This window comes from Homalodisca vitripennis, chromosome 7 (genome assembly GCF_021130785.1).
Source record: "Homalodisca vitripennis isolate AUS2020 chromosome 7, UT_GWSS_2.1, whole genome shotgun sequence".
Taxonomy (NCBI): Eukaryota; Metazoa; Arthropoda; class Insecta; order Hemiptera; family Cicadellidae; genus Homalodisca; species Homalodisca vitripennis.
In genome coordinates, this window is record NC_060213.1 from 60,006,872 (window position 1) to 60,032,029 (window position 25,158).

Genomic DNA, 25,158 nt, shown 5'->3' on the forward strand with positions numbered 1-25,158 from the left:
GATTTTGCCATGAGGGAATATGGTTACTTACTGGAGGTAGTTGTCCCGCATTTGCTCCCACATACTCCACATACAATCGGTCTTGTATTGGCCGGGAAGCAGGATTATGCTTAGATACTAAATTGGATTTTGCCATGAGGGAATATGGTTACTTACTGGAGGTAGTTGTCCCGCATTTGCTCCCACATACTCCACATACAATCGGTCTTGTATTGGCTGGGAAACAGGATTATGCTTAGATACGAAATTGGATTTTGCCATGAGGGAATATGGTTACTTACTGGAGGTAGTTGTCCTGCATTTGCTCCCACATACTCCACATACAATCGGTCTTGTATTGGCCGGGAAGCAGGATTATGCTTAGATACTAAATTGGATTTTGCCATGAGGGAATATGGTTACTTACTGGAGGTAGTTGTCCCGCATTTGCTCCCACATACTCCACATACAATCAGTCTTGTATTGGCCGGGAAGCAGGATTATGCTTAGATACTAAATTGGATTTTGCCATGAGGGAATATGGTTACTTACTGGAGGTAGTTGTCCCGCATTTGCTCCCACATACTCCACATACAATCGGTCTTGTATTGGCCGGGAAACAGGATAATGCTTAGATACTAAATTGGATTTTGCCATAAGGGAATATGGTTACTTACTGGAGGTAGTTGTCCCGCATTTGCTCCCACATACTCCACATACAATCGGTCTTGTGTTGGCCGGGAAAGGGACAGCCGCAGGGGTACGTATTTTCTGGTGGAGGTTCCAACTCAGGTTCTGGTTCTTCTTCAGTCTCTGTTGCTGGTGGGTTTAAAATGGTAACCTTGCGGTCATCGGTGGGGGCTGGCGGGCCCATTAAGGTACCCCGTCCTGGCATGGGTGGAGGAGTGTAGGCCATCTGTTAGTGATAAGAAACAATCATAAATCTTAATCTTAAGATTTTTATTTTTGTAGTTTCTTATAAATAAATTATTTTGACTGAGTCATGGACATTAATTTAATTTTGAAGGCTTTAGAGTATAATTATTTTGTTCATAAATTATTAGTGTTTAAAGTAATGATACTGTTAAATTGGAGATGTTGTTGGCACTCTTAATGTCACTGTTTATCTTTGGTTTTCTGTTCAATACATACCAGAAATCAATCTTTCATCTTGGTTTAGGACAAAATTTGTAGTGCCACAAGATTAAATATTTTAAGGTCAATACTTTTTTGTTGTTAGTAATTAATTGTCCTCTGAATATCAAAATACCATTTCTTTAATATTCCTATAAACATTACAATATAATATGCCAAACAATGTTACAACTTTAAAATTGTACCTTTATGTTCGGTTTAAATCCAGTTTACAAATAATTGGTTTAAATTTTGATACTTAAAATTTCGGTCCGTAACAAAATTTAAGAAACAGTATATTAGCCTATTTCTAGAATATTTGTTTTCTCCCAATATGAACTATGCAGTTATCTAAATCTGTTTTAGATTTTAAGGTTTATACAGATTGAGATGTAATTTGTTTAAAGAACCAATGAATATATTTTATTAGACAGTGCATCTATAAAAATTCTACTTTTTTACCTCCTATTTTTTAATTCTATGATAACTTATTACGTATGTAACTACTGTTTTGAGTTCAAATAAATCTGTTATATAGTTTAGTTTTCATCTTAAAGGGCAGCATTCTGAAATATTAGAATATATCAAGACTGATATTAAGATATACGAAAAACAAATTATTTAACTAATTTTAAAACAAACACTCCAATAATACAATTTTTAAGTAATACAAAAATAAAATTGTATTATTGGAGCGTTCGTTTTAAAATTAATTAAAGAATTCCAACAAGAAAGGACTTTCTACTATGTAACAAATTCTATGGTTTCCATAATTGTGTATCATGTAAAACTAGGTAGCAAATTACATTTTGTTTGCTCTCTTAAATGTTTTTATTTTATACCCAATTACATTGTTTTAACAAAGTGCAAATGCAGAGAAGATTGTCATGAAAGGTGTTGTTGTCGAACAAAGAGTTCGATACAAGTAGAAGACCACTCATCACTGCATGAGTATTGTCTCTAGTGCTGCCTGCGTACAACACCTGCATTCAACAGAAGTTGTGTAAACACCAGCGCTCACCCTTCCTCATGACATTCTTTACCTCATTCTTTTATATCAAGGAGGAAAATACCAATATTTTGATCACTGACAACCTATAGATCTCTTGATCAATATCTATAGACCATCTAAAATATATTCATCTTTTTAGCCTTATTCTGCTCATCCCCCCTTTAGTATTTTATTATTACATCCACCAATTTTGTATCATTGACCACTGGTTCATCTTGTTTAGCCTTATTCTGCTCATCCCCCCTTTAGTATTTTATTATTACATCCACCAATTTTGTATCATTGACCACTGGTTCATCTTGTTAGCCTTATTCTGCTCATCCCCCCTTTAGTATTTTATTATTACATCCACCAATTTTGTATCATTGACCACTGGTTCATCTTGTTAGCCTGTTTCTGTTCATTCCCTACAAGGCACTGTTGTGTTGTAAATTTAGCTGCTAGACAGACGTAGATAGGCTGTTGGTTACATAACGCTGCACTTCACAACAAAGTGACATTCTATACAGACTTGTTTGTAACTGATGAATGGTGGAATTATGGCCTTATCAGTTGTCAGATTGATAACAGCTTCTTGTCTTCATTCAGTCTGTAAGATTCATTCCAACTAATTTCAGCTCAAGGTTTTTATGAATCGATTTCTCTCTTGAGAAATTTTTAGGACTTAGCACTGGGGATGCAACTAAGATAAAAACAACATGTATGTATTTTTTTTTTTAAAAAAAAATGTTTTTTTTCTCTTGACCCGAACTGTTTGTAAGAGCACTAATATACGAGTATTTGTTGAAAATATGTGTACTAATTAAAAATAGTAATTTTGACTAAATGTTTGAAGGTTTTAGTTAAAGCAAATAAATGTATTTATCCCCTTACAGTTATGACCTTCCTTACTACCACAAACTAAGGTAATTTTGATTGACCATGAACATCCGGTATTTGTAATTTTTTTTAAATCACTAATTAAAAAATTATGCTCTATTTGGTTGATTATTGTTTAAAAACATACTTCTATTAATGTTACTTGTATGATATAGGGTCAGCATCAGACTTGTCTTCACTGTCGTTACTACTATTGTACTTGGACAGTCTCATTATTGTGTTGTGTGGTAGGATCATTTTGAAGTATTATAACAAACATTAAATGTGCAATAAAGTAATATAAGTTACATCACAAATAACCACAAAAATAAAAACACAACCTAACCAATACAGAAGGTGAGGGAAATACAACCTCAAACGGCACACATGGTTACACTCCATACTGGACCCCAAGGTGAAGAAATGTTTACTACTCAGCTGACAGCTGACAACAATGGTAACTGGCAATGACTTAAATAAGACGGCATAAAAAATTCCTGATTTGTACAAAAAATTCCCTTATTTTGTACGTAATGGAGTTTTATTTTGATTCATTAGTGTGTAATCTACACAAGCATGTTAAGTACAAAATTAAAAAAAATTAAATTTGCAAAGTATACATAAAGATGGGCAATACATAGATTTTAAATATAGGTAAGTGATATAATTTAATTTTATATTATTCACAATTTCCTGAAAAAAGTATTTATAATAGAAAGGTTCCAGTTTAATAATAACTAGGATAGAAAAATTTACAAGTATATAAATTCAACTGCTCTTAAGTTTCCTACATGTAATTTTTTCAATAAATAATATCAAGGTATTTTTTTACTAAAACACTCAGTTTATTAAGTCCATTCATTAGTTAACAATTGAAAAGGAAATCGTAGGATGCGCTCAAACTATACTTAGCCAACATCTTGTTACAATTAATGGTAAATAATTAAGAACTAAAATTGTTTTAAGACTTAACATTGTTCTTATGGAACTAAAGATCGTCTCAATTACTGGCTTTTTAAACGTATAGATTTCTAATAGACGAAAAACTGAAATGAAAATGTAAGTCAGGTGATGGAAAGTCAAACGATTTTGATTGTTCAGAATGATGGTACAAAGGGAGCTACAGTCAAAGTCACGGTAATTAATAGCGGAAACACAGCAGCACTTGCACAACCCCTGACAGGGGCGGCATGACAAATGGGGCCAAGAGTTTGACAACTTTCCTAGCTTGTTGCATTCTTTATTCTGATTCCGTTCAGTTTTGAAGTCAAACTTCTCTTGTTGCATTTGATTACACAAAGGTTTAGGGAAAATTTTAACATAAAAACGGACAATCCTCCTCCATTTGCTTGTCTTCTCTGCAGGATCGGAATATAGTTTTAAGTTTCTGATATACCTAGAAATACATAATTTTGTTATGTCAGTATTGTTCTATGAGCTTTCTAATCTACTGTGCATTATGCATAACCACAGCTCAAGCTTATACTTTTTAATTGCAACTTTTCAATTAATGTTTGGTATGCTCTTGGAAAAGAGAATCACATGATGAAGTCCATTAATGCTTTACATAATAATAGAGCCATGAACATTTCTTCTCATAAATATTTGGTTATGAAATAATGTGTTATAACAGGATACATTGATATTACTGGAATGAACTACATAAAAACCAACAGGCAAATATAGACAGCTGATATTTTAGAAGGGTATGCAAATTTTCCTATTGAGACTTTAATGGTTTTTTACCATTAAGACCTCCATTGGCCTCTAGACTAAAGTTTATTTACATTATGAAACATAAATAGGTGATACTAGATTTGTGGTTAGTTAAGAAGTTTATTATTTATCCTTTCATTTTCTAACTAAGCCAGGAAGACAAAACCAATATAAATAATTGTACAACAAGATTACACTTAATCAATCTTAACAAGATTAAGTGAACAGATCTTAGTACAATACGTGAGAATCTCAATAGACAAAATTCTCTCTCTCAAGAAGACAGAAATCCAAAACGTACCTTTCAAGGTAAAATGTGCAATGTCAACCCTGTCACTTAATTTGTGAAAAATCTCCTTAAAGATTCATGAATTACTGCCGCAATGGTAAAGCTGTTTACCAGGGCAATCTGATAGTATAACGGCTAATATGTTGTCAATTGTAGAATGCTGTTTGTCCTACAACTCTGTAATGGCCATGGGAAACAATTGCACCTCATCAAAATAAAAGACAAAATCTCACCACTGCTTTTGTGTCTGAACCCACAAACTGGGCATACCTCTATTGTAACTCATCTTGCCAACTATTTACGGCCCCGTTTGTTGGTTGTAAGCAAACACCATGTCTTGTCTGTTGCTTTGTGTGCTTTTAGAAGTGTTTTGTTACAATTTTAACTGTAACCTATTGAAATATAATTGCAGTCATATTATTATTTACAATTTTTGTTTCATTAATGAACAAGTGATTGATTTCTTATAATTGAAAAGAATAGTTTATGTAAATTTCTCACTGAATAAATTATATTACAATTTTTAATACATTGTTATAGTGTAGTAAACTGCTCCAGTAAACCAATTTGTACCATTTAGTTTTCTCCTACAAATTGCTTGTGTGTGTGTGTGTGTACGTATCTACAGTGTAAACACTTTTAATTCTTAATTAGTTATAAGATGAAGTGATAGTTGCCTATAAAAAGGTTAACAGAATCTAAAATGTTAAATATCTGAGGACTGAGCTTTAAATTTTCAACTGAGCTTTTACGTAATAGTTCCTCTGCCACGACTACAGGTCTTAAGAAGTACTCTACTATAAGTTATTGGTAAAAAGGACATTGATTACCTTGATTATTGTGTGGGTATATGTGTGTGTTTCTTGATGTGTACAAATGTGTTGCCGCAGTAACAAGACCACCATTGTTACAGGAACCTATGAAGTCGAAAGCACCCCAGCTTCACCTCGAGTACAGGTTCTACAAACTCCTAGGGACCCATGGTGAGTGGGTTGGCTTTATTATATCTTTACACATTTTCTTCAGGCTTGTTTCAATCTCCTAAATCATATGGTTTCTACGCAATTTAAATTGGTTTTTTGATGAAAAAAACTTTTTAACTTTGAAATTTTTAGATGTGTTGATGATTTAGAGGTGGAACAACTAGTTATTGAAAAATGTAATAAATAATCTGTACGTATTGATTTAGGGGGGGAAATAATTTCAATTTCAAAAACTTTTAATACGAATCGAACTCTTGTTTATGGAAGATCTGAATTTCAGCTTGTTTTGCAGTGCTGCTTCAGTACTTCTTGTTGTACCTTGTACAGTAGTATTAATAAGGAATATGAATATGTTGAATCATAGTACGAGACAGATTATTGCAGGCCTGGATTGTGGTAAATAAACTATTGTTTAATGCACTTTGGCCTGTGATATATTGTTTAAACTTCACATGAGTATAGAAGATTAGTTTCGTGCCATACCGCTGACTTGTAGTAACATTGTTAGTTGAGATCTCTTTATATTATTAATAAATAATAAATCCAAACAGCCAGGCTTGCAATGATATGTCTCGTACTACAGTGATACATTTACATTTTTAGAATAAAGATAATAATCTGGTTAAAAGGGAAGATGTGAGGTATCAGAAGGATAGACTTTCTTGTCTTTAGAAGGTTTTTAAATTTTAAATACCCTGAATCACGCCTTGAATTGATAAGTACTGTAGTCATATTTCTGTAACACCCAAGTGAGTTATACTGAGCCAGCTACACACTGGTTTTGCTGTGCAGCGTTGAGCTTTGTGTATGTCTGAGTTCTGCAGACAAAAAAATAGTTAAAATTGGTGCAAAGTTGTACTTAACCGTTGTTAACTTCATTTTTCCAGTGCTCCAGAACTTTTGTCAACACAAGATAATCCCTATAGAGGTATTAAACCACATTGTATTAAACCAACTATGCCTTCTTATACATTTTTGAAAATTCGAAGAAGATATTCAAATAAAGTTTTAAATTGTATGGTATAGAAATGTTTCAAATATAAATTTCAATTCAACTTTTTAAGGTATTTAGCAAGTAAAAATTTAATTTCAGTTAACCTTAGTTTCAATATTGCATACAATAAAGTTTTATAAGGAGTTTTATCTGTTTGCAATTGTCATTTGTGCTTGTTTGTATACAACTTCTCTTTTGTTGTACTTCTCAGAAACAGTCCTTCTTATACTTAGATTGCATTCTAAATTTAAATCTTAAGAGTTAAATAAGACAAATATTTAATCTTTGTACTAGGTAGGTCTACTTTATGCATTAAATTTACTTTCATAACATCTACTTCATAATTATATTTCCAAAGAAAATCAATATTTTATATCAAATTAAAATTTAGGCTCATAATGTTGATGAGATTGTCTCCTGTTAGTGGTAGTAAATTTTCACTGTGATAGACATGAGCGTGACTTATTGGTGTTATAAAAAAGAAAATAATTTTATAAATGGGGCGAGAGGCAGTGATGCTGGTGATAAATGACCCAACATTCCAGAGCAGTTTCATAAATGTGCTCCATAACCTTTACTGTTCTGTTCACCAGACCTGATGGTTAGTGGAAAACAATAGTTTTAAAACAGTATAATAATTAAGGCGCATTTTTAGCTATTGCTTTTATGATGTAATATGATATTATCTTATTCTGTAAGTAAGAAAATTAAAATTAAAATTGTAAGAATTATTCTATAGTGGTTTATAAGGAATTGTGTTTGTTAAATTATAATTTAATACCAATTTAAAGCATGTTTTGAATCTGTAGAGCTGAAAGCGAAGTATAATTACTAATGCATAAGAAAATCAGCAGGCTCACCTAGAAGGAAGCTTTCAAGGTAAGCCTGTTGATTTTCCTATCCATTAGTAATATGTAAAGGTATGGATTTGATGAGCAATAATATTCAGTATTTAGGGTACAGTTTTCAGTACCTACAGGACTTGTGTAGACATGTGTTTATATTAATTATATACAATACAGGCATTTTAGATGATTTAAGCAAGACATAAAGTGCAGCTAGCTACCAAAAAAAGAAAACTGTATATAATAGAATTCATCTCCAAAAGTATGATATGTTTAAGTACTATGACTATAATATTTAGTATAGATTTTGCTATAGTTATTGTGTAAAAATTTAAATTCATAGAATATTATTTAATTTTATTATATTCTTTAAATGTATAAAACTTTTTCCCATTTGCATTTCACCAGATGGAAAGGTTTATGTTAATTTAATTATCTCTGTTTTTATAAGACTTTGTTAAGACTCATACTATCTATACAATTATTAATATGGATATGTTAAGTGCATTTGTTAAGGTTTCAAGGTGTAGATGATATAGCAAAGTGAGTGTAAGACTTGGTTCATAAGCTGTAAAATTATTGTGATTAGCTTTTCTCTATCATCTGTTTTAATTATTTTGTATTATATACTCTTGCCCCTCCTGTGTTTTAAAGTTTTATATACTCTTGCCCCTTCTGTGTTTTAAAATTTAAACTGTTTGAAACCTGGTATGTCACATGGTTGAAACATCTGCCGTAGATACATTTTTTCTCTTGATTGTTTATATTCTGAAAATAGAAAATTAAACTTTTGGAAAAGATTATTATAAAGTCATACCACTCCTGTTAATTAATGATTACAGATTATGAAAAACAGACTTGGATATTTAAGTTTCTAAGCCAGTGGAGTCTAATTTTTGGCTTATTACAATATTCAAATACTAACAACTAAATGTGTGATTAAATGGTTGTGAAAGTCATAGAAAAAACCATTTTAACTTGAATTTAAGGTCTTGGCTTTAATTTGTGTTTGTGATATTCAGGTCAATCGTAATTGAGCTTAATTCAAATTACTTATGTCCTTACTTAAAATACAAATAAAGGCAAAATAGAAATATTTGTATGTTTAAAAATGTTATTATACCTACAGAATGATTTTCACAGTTCTATGTGAAAACAATAATATGTTGCAAGTTTTCATGTAAGAGGTTTGTACCAAAATTGTCGTTTTTATATATATATATATATATATATATATATATATATAATTTCAATAATATATATATATATGTGTGTGTGTGTGTGTGTGTTTTGTTTTATATATTTATGTCACTTTCAAAAATGTATCTTGAAGAGCTTTGTTACTTGAGAAATTTGATTTAGATTGTGTTCATTGTAAGGGAGCAAACACCTACATTTGAGATGTAACGCAAAATGAAGAATCAGTTAATGTACAACAATTATGTATGGTAAAGTAAATTTCATTATTGCATTGATTGATGTATAGTAATCATGAAAATAAGAAAATTACAATTTATGTGTAAGGATTCTATACAAAAACTCATTGGTAGAGGACACAAAAGTGATGAATAAATTTGAGGAGTTATTTTACTTATCTAAATTATACTTGTGTACGTTTTCCCAGCTTATTAGATTTAATTTAAGTTTCCAGTTGTAAAGGTGAGCTAGTTCTTTTACCAGCTTGTATTATTATCCAATATATTGCAGAAGGTAGTGCCAAGTCGGCAGAACACACAAGAGGGAGAGAACACAATAGCTCCCCCTTCCCTCTGACACATGTAGACTTTCCCTAATAGTCACCCCTCCTGCCACCCCCACCCACCCACACCAACTCAACCAGGTTTTGTATGTGTAATGGTGCTTATTGCAACACCTATATCAACACCAGTGCTTAAAAAAATATGGGAATTTCATTATAGTTATTAATTAATTTGAAAATCAAACACTCCAATAATACAATTTTATTTTTGTTAGGCCCTGTCAGTAATAACACAGGAAAGGCAATTTAAAATGTTGAAAATATCACTTAACCATTTTCTAACAAATCTTTTTACTTTCCAGTGTATTAATAACTTATATTTTAAGTTTTCATACTCTGGTATAGTGGAAAGTATTAAAAAGATGTTAGAGAAATGACCAATGAAGAAAAATCCAATTTTGTTATTTCTTAATTTTACACTCCCACTACTCGAGTTTGAGGTAACATTTTCAAGTCGGATTTGCAACATTTTACTCTAATTAGCTCCCCCCTGACTCGACGGTCACACTCCGAGTGACGGGTGTGTGTCGACAACTGAGACGGACACCGTCTCCTGTTGTACACACCGCGTCACCCTCGGTGCAGTTGTTTTGATACCAAATTTGACATATGCATATTTTAAAACTTGTTGTTGACCAACTCCTGGATTTGGACGTTGTTTGACTAAAATTCATGTAAAGGCCATGAAAATTGTACAACTAACAATTTAAAGCTGTGTGGGGAGTTGTTCTAGTCGTAGTTTCATAGTTAAACAGTTACAACAGTTTCTCAATACTTTTTACTCACTGTGTAGAAACTTGTAAAGGAATCGAGTTTTAATATTTGTTATGTCAAATTGTCGATAAATTTTTTGTTAAATTGTGAAATTTATTTGGGATAGTGTGTCGTTCTAATTTTCTTTACTCGTTAACAAGTGATCCAGATACATTTGTATTTGACATATACAGACAATCCTCAGTACAAAGTTTTGATTTGTTGAATAAGTGATAGTTGTGACTGACAGTGGGCCGGTTCGGGGTGGCGAGGCCCGAGGACTTCCCGGCGGGATTTGCGGCGGTCTACACGTATGGCAAGACAAGTGATGGCAACTTCAATGCCCTCGTACTAGAGCTGCTCGGACCCACACTCGAGGACTTGTTTTGCATGTGCAATCGTACATTCTCGCTCAAAACCATCCTGATGATCGCCATACAGCTTGTAAGTCCTATCCTTCTCCTTCTTTTCCAGCTCCAACCATCAAAACATAGTATATCCTAATCTTACCTGAACTAGTCTTAATTTCCTAACCTTGCAAACCTAATCCAATCCTTCTTAACGTCTCTGTATGGAAGCATCTTTCTATGGCGAAGGAAAGAAACTGCAATGATGGAATTGGAGCAATAATTTTAATTTAATTTGTAGGCATAGCCAAAGTTTTGAATTGAACAATTTTGCAAGTACAGACTTCCTGATAACTTCCTCCTTCCTGCCCCTTGGGTATTGATTCATAGAGTACAAATTTTGAAACTCCTTTGATGCACTCATGTACAATAAATGAATATAAAAAAATCATAAATCAAAATATTTGGATAATAAAATGTATTCGTAAATACACTATTAAATTAATATCAAAATTAAAATAATATTTTCTATTGAACATGCAACGATGTTAAATGTCTGAAATCCTGTTATCCTTTCAAATCATGCGTTGTCAGTAACAAACTTAAACAAATAACTTTCTTTTAATCACATATTGGATATGTAGGCCTACTGAAGCAGGTAAATTTGTTGATAGGTACTATTCAATGTTGAAACACAAGAAAATGTTGCACACTTACTAATCTCTGCTTATTAAAATCTTTAACAAGATACTCGTAGCAATGCATTTCTCCATTCGCATTAAACAATATGTATGCAGCATCTTCTATGCTGCGTGTCTCATAATACGTGCTTCACCAGATGTGATGCATGCCTCTCTCTCATTACATGCTGCATCATACGTGGTACATACCTCTCAGTACATGATGTGTGTCTATGGGTATAGAAGGAATTAAAAAGAAGAATCTTTAAAGTATAGTATGGTTTGTTCAGTGTCAAGTAAGTGATATTTGTGACTGACAGTGGTCTGATCCGATGTGGTAAAGATCAAGGATTTCCCAGTAGGATTTGCGGCAACCTTCACGCATGGCATGATAAGTGATGGTCACTTTAATGTCACTCATATTAGAGCTGCTCAGATCCACACTTGCACTTTCCAGTACATGGAGCACCGCATGTGTTGCATATCTCAGTACATGGTGTGCCATACATGTTGCATGTCCCAGTACATGCTGCTACATGTGTTGTAAACCTCTCTGTACATGCTGCACTGTACATGATGTGTGACAGTGGTTTGGTCTGCGTTGGCAAGGATCAAGGATTTCCCAGTGGGATTTGCTGGCCTTTACGCGTGGCATGAAAATTATGGTTACTTTAATGCCACTCGTATTAGAGCTGCTTGGACCCACACTTAACGCCTTTCAGTACATGGTGCATCGCATGTGTTGCAAGTTCCAGTAAATGGTACACCATACATTTTGCAGTCTCGGTACATGGTGCACCGTACATGTTGCATGTCCCAGTACATGGTGCACCATACATGTTGCTTATTCCAGTTGTACATGCTGCTACATTTGTTGTAAACCTCTCTGTAGATTATGCATGCCCATAGGTATAGAAGTCTTAACGCCTTTCAGTACGTAGTGCACCACATGTGTTGCATATCTCAGTATATGGTGCGCCACATGTTTCATATCTATGTAATGGTGCACCTCATGTATTGCATGTTCCAGTACATGGTGCAACACATGTGTTAGTAAACCTCTCTGTACATGCATTAGTAAATCTCTCTGTACATGCTGCATTGCTTGTGCATGTCTAAAAACAGATGATTGAGGTTAATCACAAGTAAGTTAGCAGTCTTTCCTCAATTGCAAATAGATCACGTATTCATGGAAGATTTGCGTAAGTTTTTGCTTTTTAGTTTTTTAGTAAAATTTTTGTATTTCTCAACTATTTTTGTTTAATTTGTTAAGGTGGCCATTTACCAAAATTTGACATCCCTTGTTTACTGCCTTTAGTTAGTTCATTTTTATTTTTAAAATTTAGTTTTTTTACCTAAACTTAAAAAAGATTGATGTCAAAGTCATCTCCTCCCAAAAGGGTAAAGGAACAGGGGAAACAAAAAGTTTAGTTTACAGGATAATCTTTTTCTACTAAATAAATTAAATAGAATAAAACAAAAAATCTAACTTTCATAAAATTGGTTTTTAAGGTAAATGCCTTAAATTTATTTCATAAGTTACACCATCCAGATAAGAATAACTTTTGATTTCATATATTCTAATATCAATTTAAAAAAATCATAGCTGTAACAATAAATTAAAAATAAACAGTGGCTTTGTAAAATTTGAGAAATAGTTGAAGAAAGTAACATTATTTCAATTGGTAATTGAAAAATTGATGGTGCTGCAGCTTTGTTTATAATATATCTAGATTTAAGAGTTAGTGAAAGAGTGTATACCTCTATTTATGTATGTGACTACATGTTAAGTATTTTCTGGTGAATAAAATGGTACAGGGTTATTGAAATTTAAAATGTGCCAATGTGAAGAAATATTAACCCTTTGAGTGCTAAGTATTTATTGAGTGGGTGTACTGAAAAGTGCCAGGTATTTTTCTAGTGTGTGCACCTAAAAGTAGTCATGTTAACCAAAAATGTTTATATATGAGTTGAAATGTTTATATGTGAGTTGTAGATTGATTTTCGTGATCGGAAGTGTACTATTACAATTTCTTTTGAAAAGAACAGTTCAATGTATTAGTTTTAAAATATCAAGTATTCAATTTTTAGTGATTTTGTTTTCCAAACACCTGGTAAAATCGGACTTTGATTGGACGTTGGCACTTTTCAGACAACTTTTAACTTCTGGTTAATTTAGACCGGCATTCAAAGGGTTAAATATGTTTTTATCATCTTATAGATACAGAGACTACACTGTTATAGCCTAATTAATAATATTATAAAGAAAAATTGTATACTATATCCTTAGTCAGATGATTTTGTATAATTGAATGGGTTTCAAATTCTAATTCTTTAGTAATTATGAACATTTTATTTTATTGTTATTGGTAGTTTGATGAGCTGCAATTTTATTTGAGATAAGAAGGTATAAATAATTTTAAAAGTGATTTAATAATATAATCTGTTCAAACATGAGGATAAGAAGATTTAGTATTTAGATTAGTGGTTAATTTTACCAATGTTTGAAAAATAGGAATGTTTGGACAATTTTTAATATTGTAGATATGGAAAATACGCTGGTTTTATTATCACTTTAGTGGAATTATCTGAGCACTAAATTACTTGTCTTTGGCAGTCCAACAAGGGCTTCTTACCTTTCACTTGCAATAGCAGTTCGGGCAATGTATGCTAGAAGTCAACAGAGGTTAATGCCTGTTAACTGGAAGCCTTGTCTAATTTTGTTTCACCATCTTATAATATCAACTGTTGTTTACCACAAAGCTACATTTTATGAAGAAACCATTGTGAATTTGAAGCATATATTTATTAGTGAATTTAGATGAGTTTTCAGCTATAATAATTGCAACTATAATAGATTATATAATTTTTTTTACAAACAAGCTCTTCCCACAATAGACTTTGTATTCTTTAATGAGGGTAGTATGTGTAAATTAAAAATAATACTGTTCTAGCAATAACCTGAAATGCCACAGCATTAGATCCTTTTTAACAGATAAAATAACCCTTAGAATTGTCTTTTTATGTGCCTCAAACTGAAGGTTTAGTCTAGGGGCTGGAAACTAACCTGAATCCTAAGCTTTTTTGTGAAATTATTTTTCTTCTAAGAAAGAAATTGATTGTCAGTCACACTAGTTTTGGTGGGAATCAAAATGGCAGGGTGTAAAAACGGTTTAAAATATTTAAAAAAACACACTAATTTTTTAGCTTAACACACTTGAAACACAGTCAGAGACGTGTGTAAATTATCGATGTCAACCAACAGGATAAGAAACAGAAAGTTACCATTTTCACCCAAATGGTCCAGTTGACACTACAATGGGTTTATATGGTTGTATTGCTAATAAAATTTACTATTTTTAACCCTTTCAATATCTATCCCAACCTTCATTAAAACTAGGATGATGGCTGATGATTAAGTTTTTTCTTACATGAACTTCCACTATTGTTGGATAAAAATCTAGGTTGTGTGTTTATACAATGAAAATTTTGACTCCTGGACTAATTAAAATAATTCCTTAAACTTTGATTATTATACACACTGTGTGTAAATCGGTTCTGTACATTATCGCAGTGAATTTGTTAATAATATGAACTGTAGACATAAGAAACTCAAACTATATCTTGATTAGCAGCATGGGGAGTTTTGTTAGTTATATTTTTTAAAATTAATTTTTAAGCCAGGCACTTTACATTATAACCTAATTGGCTATATTTTTGAATTAGTTGGATAAAAACTCATCTGTAAAGGGATAAAATTAATTTTTTTTCTTTGTTCCAGTAAATAACAAATAATACAATTAGGTTATTGCTCGAAATTTGTATCCTCCCAATTTTTCAGCTTTGATACCTTATAAGTATGGGGGAGTATAAGTTTTTCTCCCTGGAGGAAATACAGCTTGTAACACATAAACTATGTTACTAGGACAGGACTACAACATGAAGGGAAACGTATGACAATGCGCTAAATATCATTCCTCTTAGTTGCAGATTATAAAAAAAATCTGTTAAGTTTCTGGCCCACCTTATTCATGTCTAATGACTCTGAAAATACTTTAAAAATCCATTTTTGCTGATATTATGATACAGTTTGACAGTCCATTCAGTAGAATGTAGTTTTCTCTTCCTCTTCACAGTCATAGTATCCTAAGAAAGAGTTCAAATAAGTGAAAACCAACTGTACCAATTGAAGCATGATCTGCTTGAGTTCTCTTGGAAGGAGTACTGTAGTTGGTACATATATGTAGAGGGAGAGATTCTAACTCCAGATTGAAGGTGTCAACTTTTAATCTGAGTTAGATATAGGACAAACTCAACACGTTCATCCGGAAGGGAAGGGCACTTTTTATCAATACTGTACTGATTCCCTCTCTTTCTCCGCTTTATAAGCTCCCCACCCAGTACTAAGTGAAAGATTAAAAAAGGGAATGGCAAATGCATAATAATTTTAGAGAGAGAATTTAAAAATAATATCACTTATTAAGAAAATTCTAAATGTAGTGGTTTGCTCAAATCTTTCAACCAGAGTGACTTCGAACTTGCTTACTGATGCAAGAGCATCTGCTAGTATTGGCGTTGATAATATTTTAACAATCACTGTGCCCTGTAGCTTCTCGTCAGTGGTGAACAGTGTTAAACTCATATCAGATCACTGTGCTCAAGAGACTATGATTCGTATTTTCAGTGGGTTGATAGTCCCATAAAACTGTGTTCATATAAGTTGTCCGACTCCATAATTAAGTTATAAATTCCATATCATATACTTTAATTACACTTCTCCCTACATCATCTTAATAAAGACATGGCATGTTACTATGTGCTGGCTATTAACTTTTTTTTTCTTTACGTAATGTTCTTAGCCTCTCACAACTCATCACAAAGTGTTTGTGTCATTTTTTTGAAGATTGAAATGTTCTTGACTATATAAACGGTACTGTTAGAATGAATAAAATAATTATTGTATTAAACTTTTTATAAATTACATGAAAACACTGATGTTGTGGCTCTTTCAAAATGTGTTTACTGCTTTGTATTAACAAGAGATCCATTTTTATTGGGTTTTGGTGATTCTGTGGCTACTTGCATGCTATGAAATCATGTAATTTCTAAACACAGATTATTTTGTATACATTGGTTGTATCTCCAAAATAAATCATACAAATCTGTTTTGTAAATTCTAAAATATGAGTTTTATAAATTAGGATCTGTTTGAATTTGCTGTTTGTTTTGTTTGATGATGGTCAGCATTTTATGACTGAATTAGAAATTTTGCTCTTGTATCGTTGTGTGTCCACATTTAGGTTCAGAATTATATTGTTTCTCTTATTCATGTTGTGTTTTTATCCTTGTCAAGCTAAACAGCTGTATGAAGTGGATCTCCATGATCCAGTAGTCAGCTCACAGCGTACTAAGTGCAAATGAAAAGGGAACAATGTATTTTGTTTACATTCTATTTGTAGTATAACTATGTATTTATCACTGCTTTTAACATTTTTATATATTACAATTATAACATACTTATTTTTGCAGTATATTAAAATATTTATAATCATCTATACACAATTTTGTATTTGGTGAAATTATATTTGTTGAATTTTGTTTATGCATGTACACTTTAAATTTTGTAATGTACTAAGCGTTTTGAATCAGTTCTTCATTATTTGTCAATGACTTCTTCCAAATGCTTGAAAACGGAAATAGAATATAAACCGGTTATGGTATTGTACTAGTAGCACACAATGAGTGAGAGTGTTATAACTAACACATGTTTACTATACCTACACACTGTCAATGTCACATTAGCGTGACCATGGAAAATGAACTTTTTTCATGGGTTGGGCATTTATAGCCAAGTATTATTATCACAGGTGCATATGACTGGGGGGAAAGTATATTATTGTATTATATTGATGCCTTTCGGACATTATTGCGTTAAGGAGTAGGGGCATCACATGATCTGGGATTCGACTTTTGCAAGCTCGAGTTAATTTTTTTTCTAAAAGCGCAAGCAGTGCGCAGCGGGCAGGCATCGTTGACAGGATTAACGTATTAGTCAGACTCATCTTTACGAATTCCTTCCACGTGAGATACCGAACATCCAACACAAAGGTGTGCCATTACCACTACTGAACTAGGAGGTTAAGAATAGACGTGGAGGAACAACCAACGGTAGTTCAAAATGGCGTCCCTTCTTTATTTGAGTAATACCAAACTGTCAAATATGGATAGTGTTGCCAGAGGTACGATAATTATCGGGTACGATAATTTCATTGATTTTATGCGCCGGTAAGATACATGATGGGTAGTTATTATCGTACCATGAAAGATTTTTGACAAATTTATACAAGTAACAAACCAAAAGTTAATTATAACATAATTTATTATACGAACATAACATACTTTTTCATTAAATGCGTTTGGTACGATTTTTTTATATGAAAGTACAATAATTTCTCGTTGTTGGTATGATAATCGGTTTTTAAAATCTGGCTATACTGAGGTTGAGCAGACGCGGAGTTCTAGGAAACTGTCAAAAACGGAGTTTTCAGAGGATTTAAAAAAATCTTAGCTTCTTTGATTTTCGTTGCCGACGAATTTTTTTCTCAATATTTTTTTTAGGAAAAATTGTAGTTTTCAGGAAAAAAAAAGAACATACCTTTCCATGGTCACGTTAATGTAAATTGAAACCCTGAAAACATTCACAGTAAAAATAGAGAAATACATTTTATGAAAATGTAATGTTAGAATTACAATTTGTTGAACAATTAAAATGAAATGTTGAAAATTATCCAATATGGGAATCAGTCTTGTGTAGGCCTTCCTTATTCAATCAGTAAGAAACGGTTTTGTGTTGGTTTGAACTGTGTTTTTCGAGACTACTAAAGTTTTTAAAAAATAAACAGGAATTAAAAGAAAAGAAAAGATAGGATTGTTATGAAAAACAGATTATAATAATAAATGAGATATGTTTAACCCTCCCAAGTGCCAAACTATATCACGTTAATGTGCTGGGCCAATATCAGTGTGTTGTAAGTCTATATTTTTCCAGCAAAACCAAAATACTTATTTTGCGTTTAAAAAGTCGGTCTTGTTGACTGGCAGAGCAAAAATTAAATTATTTTCTAATTGATTAGGTATAAATTTTTTTCCAAAATGTAAATATAAAAATTGCAAAATATACACATTGTTTCAAATTTTTAATTCCGAATAAAAAAATGATGCTCCAAAGGTTTTCAAAGGAAATTAACCCAAAAAAATGTTAAACTGATAAACTTTATATATAACGTGGTATTGAAGGACTTACCAGAACATATGAACAAAACGAATGACTCATCACTTAGATGAACAGACTTCATTTGACCTTTTGATCCTAAAATCAATATGGTTTTTCCGTGAACCAAGCGAAAATGCTGATGAAAACATCGCCCAATGTGAAAATAGTACTTTGAGGCTTAATTCTGTTTTCCTTTTAGAGATATGAGATTTCAAAGTAATATTGTAAAGTCAAGTGTGGCTACATTATGGACTAATTGAGGTTTCAGCTTCCTCTAATCCAACTTCTAATATAAAACAATTTACTTTTTAATGAAGTGTTACGTACATCAATTTTTGAAAAGAATTTGAAAATGACTTCACAAGTGGTAGTATGTTTATTTGGGAATAAACATATTCCCATTTGTTAAGAAAATGTGGGCATTTTCTGTGTATGTAATGTAAAACACTTTAGAGAAAAATTACCCTCTACAATTTATAAGTATGAATTTACAAACTTTTCAAGTAGAGCTGCTGAATAATGATAATAATGGTCATTATCATTAATTACACACAATATTAATGAATAAGGTTATAGAATGTCAATGAATAGTTTGAATTAGTGGCTGGTGAGCAGATTGTTGTGAATGTAAGCCAGATATCCACCTGAGATCTGAGCTGATCCAACAAGAAATAACATTTTATATTGCGTTTAGCAAGAGGATATTCAAACGTGTTGTGTTGTGTTGTTCGTGTTGTTCTCTCACACGTCAAGTGGAATCTCTAAAGCATTGTCTTGAAATATTTTATTACTTGTATGTTATTTTCATTACATGTTATTGTGGTGACTGACTGTTGTTTTTGTATTCTTTTATTCATCTAAAGCACTCATTAAATTATAATTTATAAGATGTGAAAAATAAGGAAAACACCTGATCAATGAAATGATTTATTAGAGCCTTAGAATACTTACATATACTTTTCAGGTTGTATCTATAGAAGCCAATTTTTATATTAAATGGATTAAAAACATTAATTTTAATCATTATATATTTTACTGATTTGTATGTGATTAACAAGTCTTTTAATATTTTTCCAGTACAAAGATAGAATGTTAAGAAATATTTAATTTGAAGCACCAGTTTATAATGTAGGTCCACCTTATTTCACAGGATTTATGAATTGTTTTATATCTTAAGTGTCATGTTGTATTTATAAAAATCAAATTCGTAGCGGATGTTCTTTGTTTAGCATTTGTACATATTTTTTTAATCAGACTAAAAATATTAAATTTTCCCAAAAAAATAATTGGAAATTTATCCAGTCAAAACAAAATGCTTTATTTATATTAAACTAAATCAAATTCATAAAAAATGCAATTTTTGTGGCACTAGAACATTTAATGATAAAAAAATATATATATACACTTGCGAGTGGGTATAAACCTGAAGAATGAAAATGAAAGCTTAAGTGCATGTTTAAACACATGGATGATAAAAACATAAAAGGTACAGATAAATTAATTATTATTCAGTTATAAGTCCTCATATCAGAATATTTGTTGTAACCAAAAAAATTCCTTATACAAGTGTGCATGGTTTATGGGTAGTACAAACCTTCAAGATATAGGATTGTGTCATTGTTAGTATCAATCTGAAAAACAAATTTGTATCCAGTAATTCAAACATAATTTGTTTGTGTGTTTTGTTATCGAAATGGCAGTTGTGGTAAAAAGGTTATCCTCTTGACCTATTTCACCTCCTGAGGACTAGAGCAGTAGCAGCAGTTCCATAATTTCTCACTGCACAATAATCCTGCTAATATCCATGAATCAGTACTTTTATTCTCTTTCCTTCTCCTTTGTAACCTATCCAGGAATCTCCCGTCTGTTAACGAAGGAACCAAATGAATGATCACCGTCCAGTCTCCTGTATCAATTATTTTTCCAGTTAGTATTAGCAGTGAACTCAGTTAACATGTGCTTGTGGCGTTGCCAGATGGTATTCCCGATGTGTTCTACTTCGGGCCATGTGGCAAGTACAACGCCCTTGTCATGGAGCTGCTGGGGCCCAGCCTCGAGGACCTGTTCGACGTCTGTGGCCGCAGGTTCTCCCTCAAGACTGTGCTCATGATCGCCACACAACTCGTGAGTGATCTCTGTCAGTTGCGCTTCATCCACCCTTCCCATCTCCTTCTCCCAAGAATGAAACCTTGCTTTAGAGTGTAGAAGATTTGAACTGGCAATTAAAAGCATGAGAGATTTTTGCAATTTGAAATTGTAATGTAAAATGCACTATCTGGAGTAAATGAGATCAAACCTGTTTCGGATAAGTCAGACCACCATACAAACTTGCTTCTAGTTGGTTTTGATATAAAAAAAATGAACAACGGCATTACATAAACATAAGTGCAGCTATAGTAAGGGTCTAATTATAGCCTTAAAACGTAATCAGTTCTAACACAGAGCAAGCTAAAAGTATATTATGTATAGCACTAAATGTAACTTAGTATGTGAGAAAGTTTTCAAAATAAAACACTTAAAGCGTAGCAATATTCTAGTACTGGGACGAAACATAGCTACATCTAACAACACAGTCTAACTTATATCAGCATCAGTTATGATATGTTAACTGCCGTAATACTCGGGAATGTCATAATGTAGTCAAGAAAGTATGGTTATCATGCTGATATAATGTATAACACAATTCAAAACAATCAGTTGAATAAATGTCCATTTTAAATGTATTTATACCAATAATAGCTGGATTATAAAAAAATGTAATGTGCAATTAGATGAACACATTCAAAATAATTGCATTCCTTTAGTGTATTCTTATTTAAAAAGTATTAACTACTGTTATGTGATGTATAAGACTGTTTGGAGTTAGGAATATCCTTTTTCGATTTTATGTATAAAACACCTCTTTTTTGGAGCAAAACACTCATAAACCCTTTATGAAACACTATTCAAAATGTTTAACATATTCACAACAACGATTTCCAGACTTTTATATTTTTCATTAATAATGGCAAAAATCTGTAACCGTTTTTTTACGTTAAACGTCCAAATATAAAGAGAAATGTATGTAAGCTTCGCAATTCCAAACAAAAAATTATTTCAATGTGGTATAAAACATTTTTTTCCATGTAAGGAGTACCTGAAAAATTAATTTAACTTAAAAATTGAACAATCGTGTGCCTGACGGGGTACATGATAGTCTGAGGTATTTATTTAAGCGCGGGAACAATTTTAACAAACCACCATACATGACATGTAAACAATAAAAACGCAATAAGAAAATGCATATGCACCCCATTGGGTGCACAAAGTGCTTTATGAAGTTGTGAAAGATCACATATAACCGATGGGTACACGTCGTCGTGAACGTTTTAAATACTATTAATTTTTATTATGTTGGTCATAATTACCTGTCTAATTTTGAATCTTATGAACACTTCCTTCAGACCACAAAAGTAGTATGTCAATAGTACAAATTTTACGTGTGAGTAACATTGCTCTGTATATTTTGTGCTCAAATCAATTACGCTAAAAATAATCAAACAATTTCCATCCGTGTTCATAAAACGTGAAGAGATGTCAAATCAATCAGTGCTGTTTTTGAATGAATACATTACGATAGACAGTTCTAGTAGAAGAGTGGAAGTAACACTCTACTACACATAGTGAGTGGCAATATGGCACACTGCGATTGCTGATTTTGTATCAAATAATTGGCTTGTACTCGATGTTTCACTGGCCTGCATTGCTTTAATAACGTCCAGTGTGAGTGTATGCAAATTTTGTTCCTTGTGTTATTCAAATTTAAATGTTTAATCACTAATTAATGTTCTGTTAATTTTTCACTGTTGTCAGTACAGTTCTTTAAGAATTTCCTGACTAAATGTGTATTTTATAACAATAATATTTCCATAACCACAGGAAAACAGATGACTCTTGCACAGAGTACAATATATTTTTTTAATGAATAAGGTATAATTATAACATATTTGGTTTAGAAGATCAAACCTAATTGAAATAATTTAATTGGCTTAAGTTCTTCTTTGTGATGAATTTGTCTTTTGACTGTAAGCATAACTTTACTGAAAAATTATTTTGAATTACCCTTCATATTTAATTTTATATACAAACAGGATATTATTTAATTTAAGTAAGGATTTTGATTTGTTGCAATTTTGAGGGTGGATCCACTGTAGAGTAATTTTAAATTATTATTTTATTTCAAATTGGCCTAAAATATAAATCAAACTAATTCATATGTCTATAATCACTTCCATATTTCAAGAATATGTCACTTTTTGTATGTGCTAAAATAGTGTTTGGGAGAAACGCAGTTAGTATCATTATGAAATTCTATGCTAAGGAAGGATACAGCACATAGGATTTAAAATTAAGTTTATATTCTACTGCCAAACAATTCAATGATTATGTGTTTTTGTATGGTGACATGTTTTGAAGACTAATTATTCTTTCATTGTCAGACCTTTGTAGCCGTAGTGTTGGATGGCTTTGTTACAAAGTTAAAATATAACACAACACAGACACAAATAAATACACAACACAGGATAGGACGCAATACTGCAGGAGGCTGTTGCGCGCTAATGACAGGTAAACGATAATGAAGGAATAATAAGCGTTTGAAACATGTCACTATAAGAAAATACATGAACTCGGGATATCCTTTTACCCTACAATTTTTAGTCAGTTTGAGTGTAAATTATGCCTCTAATTGAATTATATTGTTATATTTGTTGCATTTAATTATTTCTAATGGTTTTTATGTGAGTACTGTGTTAAATCTTTTGTCACAAGTGTATGCTGTGACATTCACGTAATATAACAGTCAACTTGATTTCTTGGCTGTAAGGTCACTGTGTGCCAAACTAATCCACATCCTGCTGTAAATGCCAGATTGAACACACCGCTATTGATTGTGGCAGACTGTACGATAAGATAACCACTTTTAGGAGTTGTGTTTGTTTCACCAGACAACTCTTTGTGATGTTTTATTCTGCTCTTTGAACATTTTAATTTGCTCTTTCGTAGTTCCCAAACTGTCATGTTGATTAATCTATTCGTGATTGACTGTATTAATTTAAAGATTTTATCTTATCTATCACCTGTGCTCACAGTACATGCTATAAGTGCACACTGTCAATAAAAGGTTTACAGTTATATATATATATATATATATATATATATATATATATATATATGATAACTTTAAGACAAATTGTCGTTACTGATTGTAACCACAACATTTTATCTTTGTGTAAGCAGTTATTGTATAGAAAGCACAAAACCAAATAAAAAATTATTAAGAACAATGAAATAAAAGTCTAATAATCGTATAAGATCAATTGTATTAAATTTCAATAATGAATTATAATTTCTTGTAGACTTGTAGTATTAAAGTTAATATTATTTACTGAGGGAAATGGTGTTAAAATTCAAATCTAATTTTATCAAATAATTAAAAATCTGAAAGTTAAATTCGCATTAATGTGTTTTGGATTATGTTTTTACAAATAATAGTGTAACTCATAACTGACAGAACCTCATTTTTCTACCTCATTCATAAAGCATTTAACTTAATAATAATTCACTCTTTGCAAAACATTTTTTTCAATTGTAAAAAGTCTTACAATGACCTTGCAGTAGAGAGGCTTCAGTTAGGACACTGCACTGTTAAATGAACAGAATTGATTTATCAGCCATCTGTAAAAATAGATGAAGCCATTAAAAGGAGTAGGAATCACTACCGGAACCTAACTGAATTTCCAAGTGAAATGGGATTCCGGCTTTACCTGTATTTATCAATGAATCGAGTTGATGCAAGAAATGAGAATATATAACTCTGCTGTGTGTTGTTGTAAAAATTCTTTTTATCTTGCAAGTGAACGAAATAGATTGAATAAAAATAGATTTAGCGTATGTAGTTGAGAGTAGTTTGTAGCTGTTATATTTATGTTTAATCCGTGAAGTGTTTTTCTAACTACTGATAGTGTTATCAGTTACCTAACTGACAACACAGACCCAAGGTCACAAACATGAACCTTTCGTTCACATTTTGTTTTACAGCCAAACTGTAAGTTTTTAGAGCCTCCGCCATATTTTTGCACTCGCACCAAGAAGAAAGAGGTAATGTCTGACCGTTTACGGTCATAACTAATTGCGGGCCTTCTCCGAGGCCGTTCATCACTCGACAATGCCACAAATGAGTGGGAATTGTTCAATTAGCTGGGAGATTTACTATGTATTTAGTGAAGGCTGTGGTGTAGCATTGTAGCAGAATAAGGTGTTCAGCCTTGATAAAACAACTAAATATTAAGTTTTTATGGCTATTCTCCACTGCCTTCTAGATCTGTTTCCCTATTATAAGGCTCTTTGGTAATGTGCAGAGTACATTATTTCAGGACAAACATTCAACCTTACATCCTCCATACTTGTCTAGAACTTAATTATTACAGTTTTTTTTATTCTTTTTAACCCTGTCTATGTTTTGTTTTTCATCATTTATTTTGTTCTTCAACTTTTAT

The 25,158-nt window shown here is 32.0% G+C and overlaps 1 protein-coding gene across 4 annotated transcripts in view; it reads left to right on the plus strand.

Annotated features, from left to right (window-relative positions):
• LOC124365890 (casein kinase I) overlaps nt 1-25,158 on the plus strand; it is a 173,284-nt gene that overhangs the window by 99,897 nt on the left and 48,229 nt on the right. For 3 of the 4 annotated variants that reach the window (XM_046821999.1, XM_046821998.1, XM_046822000.1), the window contains exons 3-4: nt 5,902-5,971; nt 10,573-10,766. In XM_046821999.1, the coding sequence (XP_046677955.1) occupies nt 5,902-5,971; nt 10,573-10,766 (264 nt within the window). Of the gene's footprint in view, nt 1-5,901; nt 5,972-10,572; nt 10,767-20,597; nt 20,747-25,158 lie in introns of all 4 variants that reach the window. The other variant, XM_046822001.1, reaches the window with a different exon arrangement.